Source organism: Schistocerca gregaria, chromosome 6 (assembly GCF_023897955.1).
Source record: "Schistocerca gregaria isolate iqSchGreg1 chromosome 6, iqSchGreg1.2, whole genome shotgun sequence".
NCBI lineage: Eukaryota > Metazoa > Arthropoda > Insecta > Orthoptera > Acrididae > Schistocerca > Schistocerca gregaria.
Window position 1 is genome coordinate 78,326,545 of NC_064925.1, and position 18,897 is coordinate 78,345,441.

Genomic DNA, 18,897 nt, shown 5'->3' on the forward strand with positions numbered 1-18,897 from the left:
AGCATCGGCAGCCTCATTTCCTGGCAGACTGACATGACCAGGAACCCACAGAAGCACCACACTGGCTCCACCAAGAGTGAGCAAGTAACAGTTTTCCTGGACCCACTCCACTAAGGGATGGGCGGTGTACAGTGCACATAGACTTTGAAGAGTGCTGAAAGAGTCTGAGCAGAAGACACAATTGAAAAGGCTGTGTCACCGGATGTACTCCGTGGCCTGATATAAGGCAAAGAGCTCAGCTGTAAATACTGAGTAGTGTACCAAAAACCGATATTGAAACACATGGGTGCCAATGACAAAGGCACACCCGACCCCATGGTCAGTCCGAGAGCTGTCAGTGTATACAAAGGTACTATCATGAAGTTCCATGTGAAGGTTGTGAAACTGAAGGCGATAGGCCAAGGCTGGAGCAGTTTCCTTAGTAAGCGAATGAAGGCCAAGGTTAACATGAGCCGCTTCATGAAGCCAAGGTGCTGAAGCATACACACCTACTGGTAAAGTTAGAGGTAGTGTGAAGTTAAGCTGCTATATCAAGTGCCAAAAGCAGACTCCAGGAGGTAACAGAGAAGAGGGATGTGACCCATATGGACAATCACAGGAATCATCAAAGAAGGAAGCATAGGATGGGTGGACACTTATGGCAGACAAACAGCATGTATACCTGCTGAGAAGAAAGTCACAGCAGTAGGACAGTGGTAGTTCAGCAGCTTCAGCATACAGGCTCTCAACCGGGCTTGTGTAAAAGGCACTCATGGCCAAACAGATGCCACAGTGGTGGATAGTGTTGAGACGGCGTAAGAGAGATGGGCATGCAGATGCATAAACAAAGCACCCATAGTCAAGTTTTGAACGGACAAGGGGCTGATACAAATGGAGGAGGGTAGTTCGATTGGCACCCCAGGAAGTATCATTGGGGACAAGTAGGACACTGAGGAACTATGTACAGCAGGCTGACAGGTAAGACACATGGGATGACCAAGAGAGTTTCCTATCAAGCGTGAGCCCCAGAAATTTTGTAGTTTGAACGAACGGAAGGGCAACGGGCCCAAGATATAGAGATGTTGGGAGAAACCACTTGCATCGCCAGAAATTCATGCAGACAGGTTTGTCAGTGAAAAAGTGAAAGCCGTTGTCAACGCTCCAGAAGTAAAGATGGTCAAGATGGTAAAGATGATCAAGAAATACTGAAGATGCCATTCAATGAGACAGGTCCATGGCGAACTGCAATAGATGACAAAATCGTCAAAAAAAAGGGAGTCGGAGATGCCCAGCAAGAGACAGGCCATTATAGGGTTAATGGAGATAGCAAAGAGGACAACACTCAAGATGGAGCACTGAGGCACATTCATTTCCTGGATAAAGGTGTCCAACAAGGCAGAACCCACATGCACCTTGAAAACTCGATCTTTTAAAAATGTTCAAATGTTTGTGAATTCCTAAGGAACCAAACTGCTGAGGTCATCGGTCCCTAGACTTACACACTACTTAAACTAACTTGAGCTAACTTATGCTAAGAACAACACACACACCCATGCCCGAGGGAGGACTCAAACCTCTGCCGGAAGGTGCTCGATCTTTTAAAAATGCCTGAAGGAAACAGGGCAGGTGGCCACAGAAGCCCCACGTGTAAAGTGTACAGAGGTTACCAGTTGTACAGCAGGTGTTGTAGGCCCTTCTCCAAATTGAAAACATGACCACAGTCTGCAATTTCCACAGAAAACCATTCATGACATGGGTGGACAATGTAACAAGATGTACAACTGTTAAATACTGCACTCTAAATGCACACTGTGCATTCATCAGGAAATTACAAGATTTGAGCCACCTTACCAGCCGGGCATGAATCACACATTCCATCACCTTGCAAACATGGCTGTTAAGAGAGATGGGGCGGTAGCTAGAAGGAAGATTTTTGTCCTTACCAGGCTTAGGTGTGGGTGATTTCATGCCAGCACCCAGGAAATGTGCCCTCTGCCCAGATACGGTTGTGCGTGTTAAGCACAGAGAACTTGCCCACAAGAGAAAGAATCCGTAACATATGAAGGTGCATGGCATCTGGCCCTGGGGCAGAGGATCGGGATGAACTGGGAGCACGATCAGCTTCCTCATAGTAAAGGCAGCATTGTAGCACTCATGATTTGGAGAAGATAGGGGTATCACCTGAGCCTCGTCTGCTCATTTCCAATGGAGGTAGACAGAGTGATAGTGGGAAGAGCTTGAAACCTCCGCAAAATGGTGGCCCAAGGTGTTGGGGATAACAATAGGGTCTAAAATAACATCTTCTGCTACCATCAGGTTGGAAACATGGGGAATGGATCTTGGTCCCAGGGAGATAACGGAGGTTTGCCCACACAACAGAGGAAAGAGTGGAACTGTTAAAACAACTAATGAATGAAATCCAGCAAGCACTTTTGCTATCATGAAGAATGTGACGACACCTTACACACATCTGGGACACCTTACACACATCTGTTTATAATGAATCCAGTTTGCCATTGTAGGATGACAGTTAAAAATGCGGAGAGCACATCTCCATGCACAAATTGCATCGAGGTGTGCCTCAGTCCACCAAGGGACTGGGACAAAACGTGGTAAAGAGGTAGTGTCAGGAATGGAACATTCTGGAGCAATAAGGATGATGTTTGCGAGGCATTCCACCTGGGCATCACAACTGAGGAAATCTTGTTCTTCGAAGGTCGCCAGGGAGGAGTAAAGCTGCCGGTCAGCCTTAGTAAGATGCCATTGGGGCATGCATATAGATGGGGTAGGAGTCAGCAAATGGATAGCACACAGGAAATGGTCATTCGATTAGGTGTCAGAAAGAACAGACCACTCAAGATGATGGGCAAGCTGGGCAGTGCAGAAGGATATGTCCAAATGGGAATCCAGTGTTAAGAGGTTGAATTGATTAAGGTCAGCCCAGAGGGCACCTCTCTGACAGTTCCTGGGAGAACCCCAATGGGATGATGCACATTAGAGTCACTGTGTAGCAAAAGTGGGGGAGGTAGCTTCCAAATAAGTTGAAGAAAGTCTGCCCTGATGACATCAAATGATGGAGGGACATAAATGGCACAGAGGGAAAAGTCAGGTGGGGAAGGAAAAGTCAAACTGCAACAGCTTGAAAATGGGTAGTCTGGGAAATGGGTTGACTATGAATGTCATCCCGTATGAGAAGCATGACACCCCCATGAGATGGAATGCCGACCTCAGGGGGAAGGTAAAAATGAATCGGTAAGTAATGTGAAAGCTCAAAGCGGTCATGAGGGTACAATTTTGTTTCCTGATGGCAGAGTACAGGGAATTGCTGTGATGCTAAAAGTAGCCATAAATCCTCTCTGTGGGACCGAAGGCTGTGAATGTCCCACTGGAGGACACTCATGATGAGGAAGAGATGTAGGGGTGTCAACTTGGTGGTGGCTGTGTGACAGCTGGTGTAAAGTAACTACTACAGGGCACAGAAGCAGTTACAGGAAGGACGGAGGTAGTCTACATAGGAGTACTCCTTCTGTCCTTTCACAGGTTGTGTAGCTGGTGACTTCACCCCTTGAGGTGAGAGTTTGGCAGTTTGTTGCACAGCTGGATGGCGAGATGGTCATGCTACCTTGACACTAGGTGATTTCACAACCTCAGAGATGAATTTGAGGTCACATGTCTATGTGGCCATGTCCTACATGGAGTGAGGGGTAACAAGAACAGAACTATAGGTGCCAGATGGGAGAACACAGGGTGTCAACTATCCAGTAGTTTGCGAGCTACTGGATAAGGCACTTATCTGGACCTCTTGGACAGCCCGCCCATCAAGATACATGGGACAATCCCAAACATGGCCACCATTGCAGTTGATACAGTGGGGAGAAGGAGGCAGACAATTGCCCTCGTTTACCCTCCCTACCACAGGTTACACATTAGGCCAGGTGTCAACAAGACATTCTGGTATGGTTGAAATGATGACACTGGTAGCAGTGCATTGGGTTCGGAATGTAAGGCTGGACCGTGGTAATTTCATAGCCTGCTTTGATCTTGAATGGCAGCACCGCACTATCAAAGGTGAGGAAAAGAATGCGGGTGGGTACTAAGGAGGAATCTACCTTTTTCATGACACAATGGGGCAATGACAAACTGTTCAGAGAGATAAGACTAAATTTTGGCCTCGATTAGAATCTTGAGCAACCTGGTGTAAATTACACCATGGGAAGAATTCAAAGTTCTATGGGCCTTGACACGAACAGGATAGCCATGGAGAAGCAAGGCAGCAAGCAGTTGTTGTGCTTGAGAATCAGAAGCAGTCTCCAAAAGCAAAGTGCCATTCTGTAAATGAGAGCAGGATTTCACTGCATCAACACCTTTCTGAATAATAAGTGAATTGACCGTGGCGAAGGACTGACCGTTTTCAGTATGTGAGACCACGAGGAACCCTGGTGCAGTGGGACGGGTCTTGGAATCATTAGCCTCCTTACATTTACTCCTGCTGTAGCGATAATTATAGTGCTTCTGGGCTTGAGGAAGGTTGTAGCATCCAATCTGGAATGATGACGTTAAGGAAATCCTGAAATATTTTAGTAAAGCGCTAACAAATGCTGGCAATGTATATGAATGTTATTGTCATTTGTTTACACAAGGGAAAGATTTGGAACAGGAGGAACTGTCTCTGGTCTAAACTTTGTTTTTACAAAGCTACTTTTGAGATGGATGTAGAAATAGCTGCTTTTGCTTTGATCGAATCAAACCATTTTCTAGGAGCTTTACATTCATTTCATTAAATTTATTACATAAATCAGTTAAATAAACTGAGGTGACAGACGTCATGGGATACCTCCTAACATCGTGTTGGACCTCATTATGACTGGTGTAGTGCAGCAACTGGATGAGGCATGTACTCCACAAGTCACTGGTCACTGGAAGTCTCCTGCAGAAGTACTGAGCCCTGCTGCTGCTGCTATAGCCATGCATAATTGTGAAAAGTGTTGCTGGTGCAGCATTTTGGTATGAACTGACCTCTCGATAATGTTTCGTGTTGGGCGATCTGGTTGGCCAAATCATTCACTCGAATTGTCTAGAAGGTTCTTCAAACCAATCACAAACAATTGTGCCCTGGTGATATGTTGCACTGTCATCCATAAAAATTCCAGTGTTGTTTGAAACATAAAATCTGTGAGTGGCTGAAAATGGTCTCCAAGTAGCCAGAAATAACCATTTCCAGTCAATAAATGGCACAATTGGACTAGATGACCCAGTCCATTCCATGTAAATACAGCCCATACTATTATGGAGCCACTACCAGCTTGCACAGTGCTTTGTTGACAACCTGGGTCCAGGTCTTGACATGGTTCCCCAGTCATTTATGATCCAACCAATATGGCCACAAGCCCAGGAGAGGCACTGCAGGTGATCTCATGCTGTTAGCAAAGGCACTTGCATTGGTCATCTGCTGCCACAGCCCACTAATGCCAAATTTCGCCACACTACCCTAATGGATACATTCATTGTACATCCCACACTGATTTTGGTGGTTATTTCATGCAGTGTTATTTGTCTGTTAGCACTGCTGCTCTCTGTTATTAAGTTAAGCATTGTCTGTAGTGAGAGGTAATGGCTGAAACATGGTATTCTCAGCACATTCTTGACACTGTGGATCATGGAATACTGAATTCCCTAACAATTTTTGAAATGGAATGTCCCATGCATCTAGCTCCAACTACCATTTCTTGTTCAAAGTCTGTTAATTCCTGTCATGTGGTCATAATCAAATTGGAAAGCTTTTCACATGAATCTTCTGAGTTCAAATGATTGTTCCATCAATGCACTGTCCTTTTATACCTTGTGTACATGATACAACTGCCATTTGTATGTGTGCATACTGCTATCAAATGACTTTTGTCACCTCAGTTTATGGTATACCATTCTGAAATATCAATAAATTCCTTCTTAAGGAGTCAGTTTTGCCTTTAAAAAAATGGTACAGCTCACTCAAAACAGTCACAAGATCTTTTTATGCAGGTACCCTCTGACAACAAGGAACTATACTCACTACCTATTAATTCTACTAAACCAGAAAATTGATTAAAATTCATCATTTGGTTACACAGCTGTACTCATTCTTTATTTTAGCAACCCATTTTGTGCAATTTTAATACTATACTCAGATTACTTATACCAAGAAAATATTGCAACAAAAAGTGCATACTTAAACACTTCTCAAATATCCAAAAGCTGTTCAACACTGTGTACAAAAAAATTACTTAATTTGGGAAAGATTTTTTAGCTGATAACAAGTTCCAACTAACATCGTCAGATAAACTCAGAATAAAAATTAATTACAACATGAAACACCAGCTTACCTCAACGTGTTCAGAGACATGTCCCACAGTGGTGAGCATGTGATCTCGTGACTCAGATTGCAACGACTGGAACACCACTGGACTAGTCTCTGTCAGTCCATACACAGACTACAAAGAGAAAAGAGTCAGACAAGCAGGATATATAGCAACAAAATCAGTACAATATGAATTATGACTTTAAAATGTGGTGAAAAAAGTAGAGAGCACCAGATGATAGCAGAACTTCCTGTTGGTAGAACAATTAGTTGTACTGAAGTAGCACTGAGAGAAATACACTTATGTTCTCTTATATCTTTGATAGTTACTGTCTGGTAATGGTCTTTTCAATTGAATACTGGTGCATATGATAAACAAATAATGTAGAACATTCAAAGTTGGTATTTTCATGAGGGAATATTATTCTTTCTGAGTGCAGGGGAAGGGGGTGGGGCGATGGGGGAGGAGAAGTACTCACACAGACTTTATTGAGGCTGAGCTTCTCCTGCACCTGCCGGAACAACTGCTCTGTGATGAGGGCACCACTGTTGAGTGCAAACTGCAGCGAGCTGTAACGGCTCACGTCGCCAGACTCAATCAGTGACACTAGGTCCACATACATGGTGGGCGTGCCATATACTGCTGTACATCTGAAAATACGTAGGAGAGAACATGCCATTAATTAACAGAAACACTCTGGAAAAGCTTCATATCATCATAAATACACATTCTGGAAAATAAAAACAATAACTTTCAGTTGCAAAGATAACAAGTTACCAATGATTGCCTCACTGTGTGCACCATCTGTATCCTTTCTACCAACAGCACCTTGTCTTAACTGTGCTCGTGGGAACTCACCCTGGCCTCAATCTTTGCTAGTCCCTCTCCTCTACATACCTATCCCCTTCCCTGGCCCCACTCCAGCACTACACAGCCTACTGTTCTGCCCACACATGCACAAGTCTTTTCCCCCTTCTCCACTTCCCTCCTTTTGCACTTCCCCTTTTGCTGCCCCCGCCCTCCCTAACATCCCAACTGACCTAGTGGTTTGGCATTGTCCCCACAATGTCCTTGCACAATCCCAAAACCAGCACTACACCTCCCCCACCCTTACCCTCCTATCCCTACCTCTCCAGTCTGGCCACAGCAGTTAGAGACATTGATCATGTATTTGTGTGTGAGAGTTGTGCTTGTGTAAATGTATATCAGTTTTTGTTGGTTTCAAATTAATTATGTAAATAAAATAGAAAGAAACATTTCACATGGGAAAAATATATTAAAAACAAAGATTCCATGACTTACCAAGCGGGAAAGCGCTGGTAGATAGGCACAATAAAAAACCACAAACACACACACAAAATTTCGAGCTTTCACAACCCATGGTTCCTTTGTCAGGAAAGAGGGAAAGATGAAAGGACATGGGTTTTAAGGGAGAGGGTAAGGAGTCATTTAAATCCCGGGAGTGGGAAGACTTACCTTAGGGGGAAAAAAGGACAGGTGTACACACGCACACATACACATATCCATCCACACATATACAGACACAAGCAGACATATTTAAAGGCAAAGAGTTTGGGCAGAGATGTCAGTCGAGGTGGAAGTGCAGAGGGAAAAATGATGTTGAATGACAGGTGAGGCATGAGTGGCAGCAACTTGAAATTAGCGAAGATTGAGGCCAAAGGCAGAGCCACGTGTGAAAGCACCCACGTGATTTACCGACTGACCTGCCTAGAATGTGACGCTTTCTATGTGGGAATGACCAGCAACAAACTGTCCATTCACATGAATGGACACAGGCAGACAGTGTTTGTTGGTAATGAGGATCACCCTGGGGCTAAACATGCCTTGGTGTGCAGCCAGCACATCTTGGCACAGTGTTACACTGTCTGGGTTATCTGGATACTTCCCACTAACACCAACCTATCCAAACTCCAGAGATGGGAACTTGCCCTTCAATATAGCCTCTCTTCCCGTTATCCACCAGGCCTCAATCTCTGCTAATTTCAAGTTGCTGCCACTCATACCTCACCTGTCATTCAACATCATCTTTGCCTCTGCACTTCTGCCTCGACTGACATCTCTGCCCAAACTCTTTGCCTTTAAATATGCCTGCTTGTGTCTGTATATGTGTGGATGGATAAATTTGTGTGTATGCGAGTGTACACCTGTCCTTTTTCCCCGTAAGGTAAGTCTTTCCACTCCCAGGATTGGAATTACTCCTTACCTTCTCCCTTAAAACCCACATCCTTTCATCTTTCCCTCTCCTTCCCTCTTTCCTGACAAAGCAACCGTGGGTTGCAAAAGCTCAAAATTTTGTGTGTGTGTTTTTTTATTGTGCCTACCTATCAGCACTTTCCTGCTTGGTAAGTCATGGAATCTTTGTTTTTAATATATGTATATAAGTTTTCTATTTCAGAAGAAAGTCTTTCAGCAGAAAGCTCGAATGTACAGCAGTCTTTTCATTGTGCCTGTCTGTGAGTCAATGTCAAATCTATATTGTAAGTAGCAATCCATCCTTTTCATAATATTGTTGAATTTATTAAAAGATATTTGCATAAAGCAGAAAAGACATGTATTGCATATGAGGAAAGGCAGTCCAAATAAGAAGACTACCATTTCTCAAAATTTGTACAGTTTAGGCAAGAAACTGTCTATCATTTTAGATAGGCACAATGAAAAGACCATCACAAATATAGCTTTTGGCCATACACACTCACGCAAATGCAACTCACACACACATGACTGCAGTCTCATCTGTAAATATATATGCAGGGTGAGTGATCTAAACCATTAAAGTTGAATGTTTCCAAAACTGTTGAATACATCATCATTACTGTATCCATCCAAATGAACTGAGGCAAAGTTCACTACGGTAAACGATGTGATAATAATATTAACTATGTAGATGTAAAAATCAATTACAGTAACTGATATTGCTAGTCTCAATGATCAGAAAGAAGTACATTACCCATCGCAGTAGCATAAAATGCAATATGTAGAACATTTCCCTGTTTTGAACATCAGACTGAGAATGGTTTCAATTTGTAATTCATGATATCACTCCCAATAGTATATCGTGTCACATTTATTCATCCACAATTGTTAAACTAAGTCTGTGCAATACCAGTATCAAAGGAACAAAGACAAAATGCAGCTTATCTGAGACCTTCAATGCTTAATTCATCATTAAGTGAATACAGTAGGCTACTCATAAGATCATTTTTCATGATTTCTACTCTTCCAGTTGATCTACATTTTGCCAACATTCTTTGGTCATGTCATCTTTCCTAATCACCCTATGTCTTCAGTGAGCCATCTTCACCACATACCAAATCTGGCTGTGTCATCTGCTGCTGCTGTACCCAAACCTCCTCCCCACAATGTTGCTTGACACTTTTGCCAATAATATTCATCCCCAAGTTACCATTGTAACAGCTACATCTCTATTGCTTTCTTATATTCAGATTATCATCACCCCATATTCATTACTCCCTCCTGTTACTTCGCAACCATCCTGTCACTAATACGGCTGCTGCACTCCTCAATCTAACATTTTCACAACAACAAACTCGCCCACTGTTTGCCACTGCACCATCAACATATGCCACAATACCATACCAGCACAAACAGAATTTGAGCCTCATCTTTCAATAGGAGCACCAGATATAAATCCACCAGTGACATCCTCACCAACCTCAACTCTACCTATTTTATCATTTACTCAGACTGGCCACAATGTGGGTAAGATATGTTGCTGCAAGTTACATCTTGCTGTTTGACCTCTATCTTCATAAAAATTATTTTTTAAAATCCCACAAAAGATTAATCTAGCACCGCAGTCATCAACAAAAAATAAAATAAAATAAAAAACAACATAAACCTGACATCACTAAACGATGGGTTCCACTCTAATCAACTCCTCAGATTCTATTCCTACTCATTCCTTTAACTTTTCTTTAATTCCCATTTCAACAAAGAAGAACATACCTTAACCTTCAACACATTCCAGATTGTAGACATATTCCATACAGATTCCATCATCTGTAAGTCCCTAACTCCTGACATCATGTATTTCAGGAACAAGTCTGTACTAAACAGAACAAAAGAGATAGATCTTTTCGCCACTAGGTCTATGTGTCAGAACACATACGTTCACATCAAAGAAAGCCTATGGCCTAAGTCAGTCCAACACTATTAACAGTTTGCAGACATACTGATTTAGTCCATAAATGAAGGCTACTCAAACTTGAAAAATTTCCCTGGGAATTTCAGATATCAGGAGCAATTTGGTGTCATAAGAATAGGGGTGGGGTGGGGTGGGGTGGTGTGGGGTGGGGTGGGGTGGGGTGGGGTGGGGTGGGGGTGGGGTGGGGCGTGGGGGGGGAAGATGGCAGACATCTCACACTAATGACTTTCATTTCCTCTTGGCTGGCCATAAGCAGTAGTCTAACAGCAGTTTTTAAACATCAACAATTCATGTGGAATAATATTCATATAATTAACATACTTTGAAATATTAAATATTTTACCTAAGATTTCCCTGATTTTTCCAGGTAAATGTAATTCCCAAGAATTCCATGTTTTCCAGATATTCTAGAATAATTGGCACACTGGCTAGATATTAATTAAAAAATTCTGTCCTCTCTTTCAAAAATAGCACACTTTGACTGTTGCTAATGGTAGTTACTCTTATGTGTGATAGGCATTCAGTAAGTAATGCAACACTTTTTTTCTGAAAGTAGGTTGATTTTATGCAGGATTCAAAAACACAACGTTATTCCCACTCTTTTGGCTACAAAACCTGATTTTTCAGCATAATCCCTGTTCAATGCAACAGTCTTATGCCACCTCACTGGGAGGGCTTGCATACCTGCTTGGTACACTCTACTGGCTGATGTCAGAAACGACATCTTGCTGCATCAATAATCTGCCCATCATCCACATACTGCATCCCGCGAGGTGCATCCTTCATTGAGCCACACATATATAAGTTGGAAAATGAGAGTTCCTGGCTGTAGAGTGGATGAGAAAGAAAAGTGCAATGAAGTTTTGTGAGCTCCTCCATGGTGCACAGACTTGTGTGAGGCCTTGCATTGTCATGGAGGAGAAGTTTCTTTGTATTTTTGGGGTGATGAACATGCTGAAGTCATTTCTTCAATTTCCTTACTGTAGCAAAATGAACTTCAGAGTTGATCATTGCTCCATGAGGGTGGACATCAAACAGAATAACCCTTTCAGAATGGCAGAACACTGTCACAATGACTTCACGGGCTAAGAGCGCAGCTTTGCATTTTTTCTTCAGAGGAGGTGGTGTGGCATATTTTATCACCTCTGATGATGTTTGACAAAAAATTGTCATGATCAACCTTGTAATGTGCAAGCAACTCCACACTGATGGTCAGAGCTCTTTATGCTCTTCTGTTAGGTACCGAGGAACCCAGCGAGCACACACCTTTGAGAACCCCAACTGGTTGACAAGTGTGTCAGCACTACTAACAGGGGCGTCCATTTGTGCAGTGAGGTGTTTATTTTTGATCTATTGATCACCTCAAATGAGCAGAAGTCAGAGCTGTGTGCCACTGGCCGTCATGAGAGAGATCAGAGAGGTCTTTGGAAGCTTGTTGCAATGATGACAGATGCCTTGCCCAATGACTAACCATGCTTTTGTTCACTGCTGCACATTCTGCAAGCACCTATAAATATCTGTGATGTTCTGGTTTCCTGTCAAAACAAACTCACTGACAGCTCTCTGTTTGGCACTTACCTCTGTTACAAATGTTATTTTGAAGCTACCTATAGTGCCGCCACCTATTAGAACTTAATGAAACTACAGGGGCTAAAGAAGATACATTCCACAATGTCCCACAACAGATTCTGCATTTTTTCAACTGAAACTGGCCAAGAAAGAAATGTATTTCGTTACTTACTGAATGCCCCATGTATCTGCATCATTCATCAGAACATAATGTAAATAACTAACACAGTTCTATTTGATAAAAGCTAAAAATACCTTAGAAAATGCTACTAAGAGTAAACGACCTATGCATATGTGTTACAGCACTAATGAATGACCTCAAAGAAAAATATAGCTCAGTTCATCATGTGTTTGAGAACTCTTAATGTAATTATCTTAACTGACCCATTACTCAAAATGGTATCACCACAGAAAGAAAACACTATTCAAACAATATCACCACAGAAAGAAAACTTTTAGAGATTTTTAACACACAGCACCAAAAATTGTGTGCCATAAGAGAAAAAACAAACTGATTAAAGCACAATGAATCATCTGTACTCTGTATTGCAAGAGAAGAGCTCTGACAGTTTAAGTTTACTTGGTGCAATTGCTTCACTTGTCCCTGGTGGCCAGTTGGATAATGAGATTTTGTTTATGTTACCATGGCAATGCCACATTGTAGCTGCAGTGGTAGGCAACACGCTTTTAGTCATTGGGACCATGTGCTTAATTCAGGTTTTTGTGTGTACATGTGCATTCCACTAATTCTGTGGTTTCTCGCCATTTGACTGGAAAATGGATTTCTGCAATGCAGAGAAGAGGACTTTTGGAAACAGAGATATGCTTACATCTCAAGGATGCTTTTTTATAAATACACTGCATGTTTACTTTGAAAAGGAAAGGGAAAATAGTGGACCTCTGACACCAGTGAGTTAAATGATTGATAGGGGTCAAGAGAGTCATATATAATAAAGAGGCTACCAATTCAGCTGAGAGTCTTGTTATTGCAATGCTCGAAAAGTCAAGAAGAAGATTTTATCATGTGACTGAAACAGACAACTTTGACAAAAGTGCTATCAAGCAACACATAAATGCATACTACAGCAGGAAGGAGTACACAACATTTATAAAGGCGATGACAGCAATGTCAGACAGTGGTTTGTTCACAGGCAGAACGAGTCTCTCCATTGTTTTAAAGAAAATTGACTTCCAGCAGAAAAATTCTCAGGAAGAAAGAGGCTAGTGGGATGTGGAGACATTGCGACATGGAAATGTCATTTCCTGCAGCTAGCAATAAATCTGCAAAATGTAATATGTATTGACAAAACACAAGTCAACATGCATTGTACACGATATGTCACATGGAAGGACAACAACATGTGCAATGGAAATAAGAATGGGCCAACAGGTAAGGGAGGGCGACTAATTATTGTTCATACTGGCTCTATGAACAGGTTTGTGCCTGGTGCTATGATAATGTTTCAGTCAAAAAAATTTTTGATTACCACAGGAAAATAAATGCAATTAAAGGTCTTTACATGGATAGTCAGGCAGCAGTTAGAGCTGACGGTAAATTGAGTTCATGGTTCAGAGTAGTTTCAGGGGTAAGACAAGGCTGCAACCTGTCTCCACTGTTGTTCATATTATTTATGGATCATATGTTGAAAACAATAGACTGGCTGGGTGAGATCAAGATATGTGAACACAAAATAAGCAGTCTTGCATATGCGGATGACTTAGTTGTGATGGCAGATTCGATTGAAAGTTTGCAAAGTAATATTTCAGAGCTAGATCAGAAATGTAAGGACTATGGTTTGAAGATTAGCATCTCCAAAACGAAAGTAATGTCAGTGGGAAAGAAATATAAATGGATTGAGTGCCAAATAGGAAGAACAAAGTTAGAACAGGTGGACGGTTTCAAGTACTTAGGATGCATATTCTCACAGGATAGCAACATAGTAAAAGAACTGGAAGCGAGGTGTAGCAAAGCTAATGCAGTGAGCGCTCAGCTACGATCTACTCTCTTCTGCAAGGAGGAAGTCAGTGTGAAGATTAAGTTATCTGTGCACCGTTCAATCTTTCGACCAACTTTGTTGTATGGGAACGAAAGCTGGGTGGATTCAGGTTACCTTATAAACACGGTTGAGGTTGCGGATATGAAAGTAGCTAGGATGATTGCAGGTACTAGTAGATGGGAACAATGGCAGGAGGGTGTCCACAATGAGGAAATCAAAGAAAAACTGGGAATGAACTCTACAGATGTAGCAGTCAGGATGAACAGGCTTAGATGGTGGGGTCATGTTACACGCATGGGAAAAGCAAGGTTACCCAAGAGACTCATGGGTTCAGCAGTAGAGGGTAGGAGAAGTCAGGGCAGACCAAGGAGAAGGTACCTGGATTCGGTTAAGAATGATTTTGAAGTAATAGGTTTAACATCAGAAGTGGCACCAATGTTAGCACTGAATAGGGGATCATGGAGGAATTTTATAAGGGGGCTATGCTCCAGACTGAACGCTGAAAGGCATAATCAGTCTTAAATGATGATGATGACGACATTATAAGACTGGTTCATTACTCATCTGCTAGCAAATGTCAGTTTTGGTAGTGTTTTGTAGTGTATAATGAATTGTACCATTCTGTAAAGTTAAATAACACACCAACGGCTGCTGCTAGGAGAGACAAAATAGTCAGCTAGTTGGGAGATAATAAAACAGGCTTTGAACAAAATGTGCGAAAAGTGGAACTTCTGGAATTAGAGAAAAGGTTCAAGTCTCAGAAGATGCAGTATGTACTTGATACATTAACAGAGAACCATGGCCATAAAGTTACATGTCTTGCACCATACAACTGCCATCAAACCTGTATGGGCTTAACTAAACGCAGATGTCACAGTGCAAAATAAAAGATTTATGTTGAGAGAGAGAGAGAGAGAGAGGGGGGGGGGCTGGTAAATGATGCTTTCACACAAATAACATTACAAATTTGGAAGAACATGCCAAACCACACGTGGAAAGAGAGTACAAGGTCAAACGCAGAAGAAAGTGTAAGAGTATAGTCCATACAAAATATTGTAATTTCTTTATCAGATGATAAGGATGGCAGCAGTAAAGGTACCAAAGCCTGTGTGGTCGTTAAGAGAGATGCTCAATTAGTTGAAAATGATCTCGTGGCTTCCATTATCCTCCTTGAAAAATAAAGGTAATGTCTTCATTTGGTATTTTACTCATAACATATATGCATTTTGCTGTACCCTGTTAATGTCAAAAATCTATTTGTGTGTGTTTGTGTAAGGAAGCAAACACTGCTAGCACATAAGAGAAAACATCTGATCAAGGAACACACCGCTCAGCCGAACGCTACCAACAAGAATGCTGCAATAAATTGTGTGGCTCTGTTAGGCTCTGTAGCCCTGGCTGCCGCAGGGCGAAGGTCTGTCACCTCTCTTCCCGCCCCACTAGTCACTGGTCCACTGCACTTCCATGTCAAATAATGACTACTGCACTGCCAGTTGTCAGAGCCCTTCTCTAACCATATAGTGTGTAAAAATATACAACATAATAGGCCTTCAAGAGACATAATAATAAAATGTTACAATACTCTGCCATAAATTTTCAAATCAGTGCACACTCCACTGCAAAGTGAAACTGCATACTGACTACACAACCAGAAACATGTGCAAGTGAAACCAACTGCAAAAAGCTAACACACGAGAAATACAACACTCTAGATAAAATGTGCATACATAAAAACTGCCAAGAAAAATGCCTGAGACTAGCTTATAATGAAACAGTCAACAAGGGAACTGAATCAGTAACAGGTATGATCAAATTTTGTACTTTGGACACCTAATAATGATTTCAGAAAACAGAATCATCATGAAAATACTAGAAAAAATATAGAACAAAATAGTAACATTACAAGTATCATGGAAATAAAGCAAGATATGACAGAACCACATATTATACAAGAATATTCAAAAATGAAAGAGGCAAACTCAAGAAAATTAAAGACAGACAAATCAGACTACATACCATCATTAAAAAACAATGAGAAGAGTGACTTCATACAAGAAATAAAGTTGAGATCTGAGATGGTTCAGTTGGACTAATGAGTGGTGGCAATAACTCACAGATGATATTGTCAGACTTTTACGGTTTTTAAATAAATGTTTCATTTTGAAAAATGGCATCTGATGTCTTGTCAACATCGGTGGCAGAGAGTGGTTGACAAAGTTTTCATTAAATGTAACAGTTGTAGATAATTTTGATAATAACTCAATGTTCAACGAGTGTTTAAAGGTGAGACAGTGGCCAGAAAAGACAGCACATTGATAAACTCACTGGCAAAGAAAATTGGGGTACTTTCAGAATCATAAAGAGAATTGTTTTAGTGGGCAATGAAATATTTGACATTGTAAATGTCGAGCTGATTAAGCCAAAAGAAAATGAGCAAAATTACTAAGCCCATCTTGCAAAATGGACCAAGACTAAAAGGCAAGGAAATGGCTAATTCTATCACTTTACTGCATGTTGGGAAAGCAAAACTGCTAAAGAGATTTGGGTTAAACTATATGAAATTTATGTTGTTCACTCAACCAAAACCATTGATCTGCTTAGACACAAATTTCATACCATTGTGTTGGAAGCATCTGATGGTATACAAGGCCATTCAGCCAAATCTGATGAAGTACAAACTAAACTGTCATTGTTAGACAAGCCAATCAATGATGGTGACCTGTATGAATGATGTTCGCAAACTGTGCCCAAGAAGTTCAATTGCATTTATATTACATGTAATGATTTACCTACTGGAAAGAAGACATGGAATAAAATACAAAAATAATGTTTAAACTACAAGCTGCAAATAACAGATTGTGGTGACTTAAGTATTGCTACAGCAATCAAGTCAATAATGAAGATTAACAAACAGCAATAAAGGCACTAAAACTTCATATGAAGTAGATGCATTAAAAATGATGTATCATTACAAAAGGAATGAAGATAAAAAATGCTTTCGTGTGGTAAAGTAGGTCACTTATCGAAACAGAGTAAAACAGGGTTGGTCTGTTTTAAATGTCAGAAAAATGGGCATTGATCAAGTTAATGTATTCGCATAGACAAAAGGGAAGATTGTTCTATGCTTTCAAATAGTGTAACATCAGTGGAAAAAAAATTTCAGGAAGTTGTGTCACATACATACTTCAAAAACTGAAAACAAGTTTTACTGGTGGGATGCAAAAATTTTTCTGAAGATGTAATTTCAACGACTTGTGATGAAAGTTACACTGATAATGGTGTAACAGATCACTTAACAAATCAACATGATTGGTACCAGTATGGATACTGGAACTTGGAAAAAAGAAATCCTTTAGAATTCTAGGTTTGGGTAGAAGATGGGGACATTAGAACCTCCTTGAAAATTAATGGTTAGCAGGTGGAAGAGGGGGGGGGGGGGGGGTTGTAACCACAATAATGACTTTGCTTTGCTTTACTTTCAGCCGAGATATAGTAGCTATAAACAGTAGTTTAACCACAGTTTTTAAACGTCAATAATTCGTATGAAATAATATTCATACAATTAACTCACTTTGAAATATTAAGAATTTTTAAATGTTTGAGTTATAAAAATCAATTAAAACTGAATTTCAGTGCTAAGTTAAAACCATGGAATTCCCTAAGATTTTATGAAATTCCTGAAATTCCCTGAGATTTCCCCAATTTTTCCAGGTAAAACAAAATTCCTGAAAGTTCCAGGTTTTCCAAAGGAACCACCCTCCACCTTGCCATATCACAAGTAATTTTTGAGCATCCTGACCAAATGGAATATGGAAAATACACAGAATCCTGACTCACAACTATGATGCGACATTGGGATAATGGATTTCCTCTTCACAGAATATCCTTTATCAATGAAATAACATTTACCTGTAACGACCATATGGATTTATGAAATATACATTATTGGGTATGTAACAACCAGCTATGGCTCAAGTAGCTGGACATTAGAGGCAGTGTAGTGTGATTTCTGATGTGGCAATCACTGAAAACTAAGCAACTGGTTTTTCTTAGTTCAGCAGTAGAGATATGTGAACAGCTTGCTACTCTTATGTGGGTAGGAAGACACTCATCCAGCTATTTTCTAGTGTTTGTTCTGTTCACCACCTATTTTGCTATCACATGAAACTCATTATAAGCTACTTTAGGCTGGAGTGGCCCCCCCAGTCATTTGTATCATTTCCACCAGATATCACAAAAGAGATCACTCAGTCTGATATCAAAAACAGACAAATGTTATGAATAAGATCTCTAATTACCCAAAAGCTGTTTACCAGGTTTCAAGGTGTAACATGCCACTGAATTTCTCTCTTTCAGTGAGATATTATAGGCAAACAGCTATTATTATATTATTCCTATTTAAGAAAAATGAGAAGACAAAGTGATGCTCTTTTGATGAGAGAGTACATGCCATTTAACAAGACTAAGTTGCAATTTATCTAGTTGAAAACTGAATAATGATAGTGTCTTTCAGTGCATGGCATTCTTAGGATTCTTGTCCTGGGAAGATCTCTTTGTGGATGTAATATTTGCAGCAGCTTCTTCATAAGCTGACCATGTGAAGGCCTCTGAGAAAGAGACATGGCAATATAAAAAGACACTGATGTTGACACCTATTGATACCTACCGCTCCTTTTCAATGGCTTCCAAAGATGCCCTTGCACTATAGGACAATGAAGGCAGAACAAGTGTTGACCCATAATGCAGTGCAGCAAGGAGCCCATTGCAGAATCCATAGCAGTGGAAGAGAGGCACTTGTAGGCAGATGCGATGTTGCTGAAAAGGCAAAGCT

General features: G+C 40.9%; 1 protein-coding gene across 1 annotated transcript in view; it reads right to left on the bottom strand.

Moving 5' to 3' along the window:
• The window catches only part of LOC126278040 (medium-chain acyl-CoA ligase ACSF2, mitochondrial-like), a 225,979-nt gene that overhangs the window by 41,706 nt on the left and 165,376 nt on the right, over positions 1-18,897 (bottom strand). Inside the window, exons 7-9 of the mRNA XM_049977795.1 lie at positions 18,733-18,881; positions 6,793-6,964; positions 6,339-6,446 (exon numbers count right to left, since the gene is read on the bottom strand). Coding sequence (XP_049833752.1) covers positions 6,339-6,446; positions 6,793-6,964; positions 18,733-18,881 — 429 coding nt within the window. The remainder of the gene's footprint in view (positions 1-6,338; positions 6,447-6,792; positions 6,965-18,732; positions 18,882-18,897) is intronic.